The 9,629-nt window shown below is 39.9% G+C and overlaps 1 protein-coding gene across 1 annotated transcript in view; it reads right to left on the reverse strand.

Moving 5' to 3' along the window:
- Window positions 1-2,144, reverse strand: part of LOC139708887 (uncharacterized) — a 39,447-nt gene extending 37,303 nt beyond the window's left edge. Inside the window, exon 1 of the mRNA XM_071620850.1 lies at window positions 230-2,144. Within this exon, the coding sequence (XP_071476951.1) occupies window positions 230-1,391 (1,162 nt within the window). The 5' untranslated portion in view covers window positions 1,392-2,144. The remainder of the gene's footprint in view (window positions 1-229) is intronic.
- Between the last annotated feature and the right edge of the window lie 7,485 nt (window positions 2,145-9,629).

Genomic DNA, 9,629 nt, shown 5'->3' on the forward strand with positions numbered 1-9,629 from the left:
TTTCTGAAACATAAATTTGCTGACATTCTAATTGCATTCATGCTAGAGTAGTTTCTAGAACTAACCAATAAAGCAGTAAATCACAACAACAAAAAACTGAAGAGTATATAATGAAGAATTATCTTTTTTTTTTTTAATTAAGAAATTATGATTGTGTGTATGACGCCTGGTGGTAGTAAGATATCATTCTGTAATGTGAAAACAATCCTGATGGTAATGAAATACCCACCCTCATCTGCAACTGGTGTAGACGTTTTCTCCTTGTCTAGCTGAGCAGCTGCCGCTTCTCCATCCTTCTCTTTCTCCTCTTCACCTACACTAGTAGTAGTACAAACAGACTGTTGCTGCCCCTCATCTTCAACAGTACCATCAGTTACATCAGTAGCATCTTGTTGGTCTGGGTAGGGTGTGGTGGGGTCTGGCTCCTGAACTGTTGGTGGCGCATTCTCCGTAGCATCCTCGGTGAGTTCTTCCTTGCCACTTTTCACCGTCATGTCTTGGTCTAGAGATGACTGACTGGCAGTGTCGTGAGATGCTCGTGGAACCTCCAGCTCAGCAGCATTCTCATTTTCTGCTTGGTTTTCAACACTTCCTGCATCCTTTCCGCTCAAGTCCTTGCCCTTCTCAGTAATATCATTTTCTGTGTTTTCATTTGGAGTTGCCTTGGCTGAGTCACCATGCTCAGGGTTGCCAGCTTGCTGTTTGTTCTTGTTCCTCTTGAGTTTGTCTTTCTTCTTCTTTTTCTTTTCTGGGGTTTTGTCTGCATCGCTGCCCGTGCTGGACATACTGGCATCACTGCCAAACGACAATCTGCTGCTAAGCCTGGGCATGTGGATGTGAAGGCCACCCGACAGAAGTCCTTTCTTTTTCTTCGGCGACTTGCCCGAGCCAACACTGTCCGTCTCCCCACCGTCTTGGCTTTTGGGCCGCTCTACCTCTAATGGCAATGCTGGCGAGTTCAGCTTCACAACATTGGAGTCATTGCAGCCTGGCCATTCGTCACCTGACATAGGCGTTCCGCAACCATCGACCGACACAGGTGAATCTTTGAGGCCCCCTTTCCCGTTGACAGAAATAACATCTCCGTCCCCAACCTTGTTTCCATCAAGAGCCATCTTAATTTCACCAGTTTCTCCATTTACACAGTGCGATTCACCAACATTTCCATCATTGCTACTAGTACGATCACTGGCACTGCTTATCACTGTTCCCCCTTTCGAACAGGCGTTTTGATCTTGAGCACGCGACATCCTCTTGTCATCATTAGCGACTGCTCCGTTTGGCTCCTCCAGCAGGGAAGCATTCAGGGCGACTCCACTGTCATTGATCTCAATGTTCGAGTTGACTTCACGCTTGTTCCCTAACGCTGTGATTTCCACACTCGTTGACATGTTGTAATTGGTAGATTCATGTAGAACACACAGCTCTAGTCTAGGGAATTTGGCTGAAGATATCCAACAATAACATCAAACAAAAAGAGCAGTTCAGAATGTTTTGTTCAACTTAACGATGTGATTACAGGATTCTTATTCATGTCAGGTTTGAACTAACCTTACTATTCCTTAGATTTATAAACACATACCACTGGTACTCATAGACAGACAAACAGACCTCAAAGTAGACCTCTACTAGGCTCTACATTCTATGCAAAATCCCCGCGTAAAGTGACGTAGACACAGTGATATCGATGCTAAATTGCTACTCAATGCTAGTGATGGAGACTCCCTAAATGCTAAATAAATGCAAATCCAAATCTGGGATATTTTTCCAGCCAGCCAGCAGCAATGCGTTCTTCCGAGTAGTGAAATCCAGCCCTTCTTTGACTTAGTCTCTCCCTGACATTTGCCTCGGCCTCGCGGTAAAAGAAAGGAAAAATTCCGTGAAACAAGACCAGGCAGTTCAATGGTCCGGAGATGGATGAAATTCCTGAAGACAAATCCTTACAATCCAAACCACCGCGAATCTGCCCGTGCAGGATGTGCCAGTGCAGTGGTGGTAAAACACACACACGAGCAGCGGGGGCAAACTTCTCAGCCCAGCATCAGCACCATCAATGACTCTGAGACTTCGCGGGCATAGAAAGAGTCGCTCATACTCACTCAAGTACCAAGCTCACGAAACAACCACAAATACTCGAATCCAAATATTCACATAATTTCAGCCGCTCTGTACTTCCCACTATTGATAATAAGCACAGTCGGGTGCATGTGGTCGGCATCTAAACATCGGGCCTCCTCCATCCACCAAGGATCAAATCCCCGCGATTGAACCAACGTAAAAAAAAAAAAGTTTACTACATCTCTCCCTTACAGGGTTACGGAGAAGTGATTGTCAACCATCTGTAGTAGACGGTTTCTCGATAATGCGTGCTTATGTGTGCATTGCGTGTATTGTTGCTATCTTCGCGGGTTAGCACAAAAACTTTACCGGCGCATCGATGACAACTTTTGGCGTATTAAATTGATCGTATACGCGCGCAAGCTGTTCTACGATGCGTCACTCCCCCCGCTGAACAAAAATCCTCCGCGCCTCTGTCTCGTTAGTTTTACATTATCCAAGGTGGTACTCTACTACTCACTAGGCGAGCCAAAAGTACCTCCATGGTATATCCCCATCGCGGAGGCATATTTGAAATGCTAGTATACATGAGAGTTCTCACATTTTTATGATTTGAGTTGTTGATTTTTCTCTTTCTTCCACCTGCATTGGCTGAGATACATTATCAAGAGTCAAGTGACAGCAAAAGAGAGAGAGAGAGAGAGAGATAGATAGATAGATAGCTAGGTAAATTAGATAGATAGAGTGAGAGAAAGAGAGGGGGAATATTATTATAAACAAAGAGAGAACAAACAAAATGGCAAGAAGAAGTAGTAACAATAGGCCTAACGTTCGGTGTCATTGTATGAAAGTGAGAAAAACTATCGATGGCTACGCTTAATTTGACATTGCTTGACAGATTGATGTCTGTCGTTACACTGTTTAGTAAGCCTCACTTATCTCTTCTTGATTATGCACGTTCTGTTCTATGTGGATTTTAGTATAATCATGATAAGAAATGTGAAAGTAGATGATTATGATTAAAAATCAGAGAGACGTTATTTCCCTTATACGTGCCATTCTTAAATCAAATGAACACAATAAATGTCTGAAGCTTGCAACAAATCGTGAAGTTGAAGTAGGGCAAAAAAAAATAACAAAATAAGATAAATAAAAAAATCTGGAAACGGCTGACGCGAAGACTGCAAACAAATCACTTGCATCGATTTATATCTACGCTGTTTTAGTTTCTATCTCTATAAAAATGGAGAAGAGCAGGAAAGTCGGGCCTCTTCGAAATATGATATTTGAGGAATTTGCAAGCGGTATGCAGGTCGGGCAGCTTTGGGAGGAGTGGGGTTGTAGGTGAAAGAGCGAAGCGAACGAGGTCTTTTTATCGCAAATACTCCCCTCGTAAATCAATGATAATCCCAAAAGTGACGCTGTGTGATAACTGTCCGAATGGTTACGTGGCGTGGGAATAGTGGACGCTGCGGGATGGTGAACAGGGTTGCAACTAGCGCCTGCTGGCTTCGATCACCTAGACTAGCGCTGCAAAACATTGTAAAACTTTGAAAACCTTCGAAAATGGAAACACTCCGAAACACTCCTGAGCCTTCTCTGAAACACTCCATTATAGGGCGCCCTCTAAAAAAAAAAAAAAAAAGCAACGTACTGAGCAGGCCTACTCGTACACGTACCTGGGCTCCATACCAGGGCCCCATTTAACTCTTGCTGGAATGGCAGTTGTCGTGGTAACAAGAATCCATCTTCCTGATTGGCTGTTGCTATGGGAAGTTGCCATTCCTGAAAGAGTTGCTATCCTTGTATCTTTTATGAAATAGGACCCTGATGTTGGCTACCTCTGGTTTCACTCTTTAAAATGTATCATGGTTATTAGGGCCTTATATTACTACCCCCCCCCCCCCCTTCACGACGACTCATTACAAGCCTCCATCATTTGCATCACTGAAGATTTAGTTATCCACAGTGGGACGATGGAACTCTACTTACGGCAACAGGAACCGAAATCCAACCTACATAGGGCATAATGCCTATTCCGACATTTTCAGATAGGTACCGGGATCAGCAACGGGGCACAGATTGCGTGTGCACGTATTTCATGTATTCTTCAGTATTGATATATAAATCGCAATATTCGGTAATGCGGTTTAATGGTTAGGAATGCTGGATTTTATTGTGCTAATACAGTGAAATTTGGCGGCATCCTAGAGTTCCATCCTTGTCTTCACTCACTGATAGCTTTAGTACCCCCACAGTACAGGGGCGTTCCCCCATTATTCCCTGAACCCGAAATAAATCTGAATTGGACATTAATCCTATAAAGACCAAGGGAGGGGGGGGGGGGCATTGTATTTTCATTTGCCACTCCTTCACCCTATAACTCAATTTCGATGAAATTTGGTAACTTATCCTAAATCTTATTGTAAATACAATTCAGGTAGATGTTTGATATCGCTGGTTGCCATGGCAACCGTAAGTTGACAACCATGTCTGTCGGATTTGGGACGTTTTTCTGTTCCAAATTCAGTTAACGATGTAATATTAGATGAAATAGGGTTTTCTTGGTCATAATTTGTTGAAGCACCAAAATATAAGGTAACTAGAAAAGCACTCGGATACCTCCGCCAAGCAGCTCATTTCCACTCAGACACGCATGCTTGAAGTTGAAAGTTGAACGTTTATTGACTCAAACACCCCATTTAGGGTAAACAAGTACAGTATATGCACAAAATGTGAAAACATACCCGCACATCATAAGTACATATACATAAACGTTACAGGCACCGTCTGCGAGTACTAAAGCACGAACTCATATTATATAGCACATGCTAATACCATAGGCCTATACCAACTTCATAAATAGTCATGTTTACACACAAAAAATAAAAGTCAGTGAGGCTGTATTTACGATACTGTTTTGATGTAGCCCCTATATTATGATTAATCACTCATCAAAATATCACGTACATGTATTCAAGAATTTCTTTACAGAATTTCGCCATCTTCACCAATGTCGCTTTAGCAGTGTCATTAAAAAAGTAAATCCATAAAAATCGAAATCGCTGAAAATTTCCCAATTTCCCAACAAAGAAGCCTTTTGCTTACGTCATCAGCTTCCTGCTGCGCGGTTCCTCGAACAGTGCTTTAGTGCGCGTATAAAATACGCGCAGCTTCCAAGTTCATTGATCCTATATACCAAAAGATCAAAAATCCTTCTAGAATTCATAAAATTCCCGGATCATATCAAAATTAAATCGTCTGTTTCTGCTGTCATTATCGACTTTTTCTGCAAATTTCAATAAAATCCGTGCACAAAAATTGAGTTATTTTGCAAACAGAGACAGACAAACAAACAACCGATGAACATAAATTATAGCCTCCTTCCTCGGCGGAGGTAATTATGGTTGTGAATGGCCCTACAATAGTCTCCGTATTATTTCCTTTATTTTTCACGCGACCAAAGGCATTAAAACAATGGGTATAATAGAAATGATTGAAAACAGCATTTTTCAAACATTTACCCTTTATTTTGTATAATTTTGATTTTTTTTTCTACACTAGTTTTGCATTTGAGTACAGAAGTATCTTCATCATTATTATCATCAATCTGCAAAACGCAAGCTTTCCAATATTATGGGCTAAAATAGTAATGGTATGAAATTTATTGGGCAACTTCTAAAGACTACTACAAAGATACAGTTATAGAGCATTTTCGTTATGGTAAGCACTGTTCAGGCACCCGCTTCATCATGAATATTCGTCAGTCGTAAGATTGCCCAGAACGCCGGATAGGTGCCATATTAGAACATTGATGAATGTAAAAACGTATCGCCGGGAAATGTAAAAATCTCGAAAAATTGCATCGACGGGGAAAGTAAAATGTCTCGCCGGGAGATGGAAACTGTTCAGTTTTACCGGGAAATGTAAAAACGCTGCCGGGAAATGTAAAAATCATGTATTTCAACGGTATTTACGTTTATACATGTAGATGATGAATATTCATGATGAAGCGGGATGGATGGGTGCCCCAACAGTGCTTACCGTTCTTTATATTTCTTTATAAACGGCACTGATGTATTATGATGAATAGCGCCCTCACATGGTGACCTTGAGAAATTTCAACTATAACAATTAGTCGAATAGGTTATTCAGTTCGCCTCAATGGGTAACTTTGAGAAAGTTCAAAGTTGAGGTCATGGAGAGTTTGAGTTGCTCTAATAACCCATGTGCCAACTTTGACAGTGATACACATCATAAAAGGTCAAAATATCTTTGGCTTTATAGGGCTAATAGTGCTTACAACCTTCTCTCCTACAGGGGGTCGCTGAGCAGTCTTTCGTTTATTTTGTATTATTTGTTTCAGTTTGTTTTTGGTCGGGAGTGGGGAGAGGGACTGGGGACTCACTGGGGCATGACCGCCGGGTCCCTGGAAAGTTTTCCGCGGGTCTCTGTTACATCTACCTGTATCATTCCGCACATGTGAGTTCTGAATTTTGATTTATCTTAATCCTCCGTGATTGCTATTCCTAAAAATTTTAGCGGGTAGGAACTAATTTGAGACAATTTTATTTGCATCAACAGGAAACGGTTACTCTATAGTAATGCACCCGCTCTGAAAATTCTGAACTGCAGGCAACTTTGTGGAGCTGCTGCTGTTCAACAAGTTTACGCCGAGCAGTCACCGCTACTGGAGACCGAGAGATGGCGCTATTTAAAATCTGAGGATCCGAGGTACAATCACTGAACTCTATATACAATAATAGTACATAGATAGAGTTCAGTGGGTACTTCTTAGTACTAGTATCTAGTGTGCAGAGATGGCTTTGCTCTGAGCGTGGTGCTTGATATTTCCGCTCACTGATCTCTATCATACTGCTTGCTACGAGAAATAAGTATTTCCACCTGAGGTAGTGTTGTTTCGGTATTCCACTCAGGAAATATCGAGTGGGTGTGATGTAGCTGTCGCATCATTACTGTTTGTGTTTGTTTGGGCTTCTTGGCTGTAAAGATGTCTGTGATGATTCCCCCATTTTTCCCCCATTTACTCTAAAATTCATTGATTAAAAAAAAAAAATGCTTTTAATCCATGAAAACTGTTCAGTTGTTCATACATTGAAAGTCCACCCTGAAACTCATTTTATGTGAATAGAAGCAGAGAAATGAGTTAAACAGGAAAGTGAACATTTGGACAAATTCTGGTCATAACTAAGAATGAGAAAGCTATGATTCTTTTCCTTTAAAAAAAAAAAAAATGTGATGAAACATACCATTGCTACAATGACGATAAAATGCTGATGGGGAAAAACATTTTACGTGGGATCAATCAATGTTGTCTTGTTTTTTTGCTATTGGCATCAGCCTCACCGTCCACTGCAGTACACTTTTTGGTTGTGCTGCAATATATCAATAATTTCATTTGAACTATTTTAGGCATACTGTTTTTTTTTTATAGAGTTGATAAAAGGATATAAAACAAATATATCATGCACTGTTTACAGCCACTAGTGAAATTTTGAATTTATCTGTGACAGATATTGCACCATTTTCTTTAAGTGCGTGCCACTCAGAATATAGTGCTATTTCTGCCACCTTGGAATTCATAATTTCAACCAGTGCCTATCAGCACATAGTATATTTTTGTTAGATATCAAAAGCCATCCAACAGCACTGCCATATTTACTACACCGAACAGAACTTTGCACACACTAAAAAACCATTTCATAAAATGTGGAAGAAAAAATAAAGGGGGTGAGAAATTGACACATTTACACTTTGATGCATGTTTGTTAGTTTGTAATATTTTATTAAACTTTTTTCAAGTCATATCTCACCTTTTAGCATTTTCATCACAAAAAAAAGGCAAACCTGCACCAAATTCGTAACACAAACAAAAATGGATCTCCAAAAAATGGTATTCTCCTTTGATTACAATGAATGTACACACTTTGCTTTGTAACAAAATGATGGCATATATTATGTTAGTACTGAAATATACCAAATTTATTCCTTGATATATAATAGTTTGAATAATCAAGAACATTGCATGAAACTGTGAATACACACCACTACACTGCATTTTCATATGCCGCAGGTACAAAGTGCCATACAGACTCGTTGTACTGTATACACTGTAATATTTTCAATCTGATCCAATACAAACTCAATGACATCAATGCTGACCAGCAGGAGATAATATGACAAAAAGAACAAAAAATGCAGAATTGTCAATAAAAGTTCTGAAAACTTGTAAATACTTTGACAAAAATATAACACACAGTCATAAATAATCTCGACTCTCTTTGGAAATACCCCTTCTCTTAGTTCACTGGATTCCATCGAGTGGCTTCAACCACTGTAAAAGTGGAAACTTTCATATGATTGCTATTTTGTGCTAGAGAAATTCCAGTGAACATTACTTGAGAGCTTTTCCATATGTGTGGATTTGACAGCAGAGCATTTTAGTGAATCTATCACATTGGTGCAGTGGAGCACAAAATAAAAAGCAAATGTTCTTAAATATAAAATACTTCTCATGAACAGAACTTTCATTTTTCCTGTCCCCTCCCTTCCTACCATCAAAACCACAACGAAATGGACCAAACTCTATTCGTTACATTGTAGTTTTATTAACGAATACCACCACATCAACATATGCTGATATCAGTGGGTGAGCAAACTTTGGACAAAGATGGGTACTGGTACTTTATATTCCATATACATCATATACACATCATGAAGATGACTTCTTGGTTCTGCTGGTACTTGCGAGTTGGAGATGATATTGGAAGATTTGCTTACAGTATGTAGAGGCTATGAATAGGATGTTTTAAGCTATGAAGAAAACTACAGAGGTATCACACCTCCTTGAGAAAACTAAAAAAACAGTTAGTTGCACTGGATTGTAAGTTATTGTGTCTACAAAGGTGTCGGTGATGGACAGCCCATGGCGGTTACACCTCCTTAGACAGTCTAATATCATGAAGTATAATATGGGTGTATGTTACTTCCCATGGACTTTCCTGAATCTAGTCAGACCATGTGATCACCAATAGATGCACTCAAACTACTTTGAGGAGACCAAATGCCATCTTGGAAACAAGTTTTGTTCTACTGCATACCAAAGTTACAGACATATCAGACTGAATTTTTAATTTAATCTGTAAACATATGTAGGCAGAATGCCCTTCAAAGCAAGAATTAAGATATCCTGGTGGTACTTCTGCCAAAGTTACAAACCCAAACAAAATTGGAAGAGCAACTCAAAACTCTACACAGGGCTTACTCCTTCATTTCACAAATAATTCACTTGCACCATCAGATAAGCTCGAAATGAAGAACATTTCAAAGCAATATCAAACATCTGAGAGGTTTAACTGACATCTAAAGAGTTACTGGCATAACTTCTCTCTTCAATAACCTCCATCTTAGAATACTACCTAGTATACTTTCAACACTTATATTCAAAATGTGTCTATGTAATACACACATTGAAGACAATTCTCTTTGGGAAGAGTTACACATCCATGGAAGACATTCTTGTATCTGAAACTGACATTCAGCGGCGGCAT

This window comes from Diadema antillarum, unplaced genomic scaffold (genome assembly GCF_040938485.1).
Source record: "Diadema antillarum isolate AM-2024a unplaced genomic scaffold, OU_Dant_1.0 seq00001384_RagTag, whole genome shotgun sequence".
NCBI lineage: Eukaryota > Metazoa > Echinodermata > Echinoidea > Diadematoida > Diadematidae > Diadema > Diadema antillarum.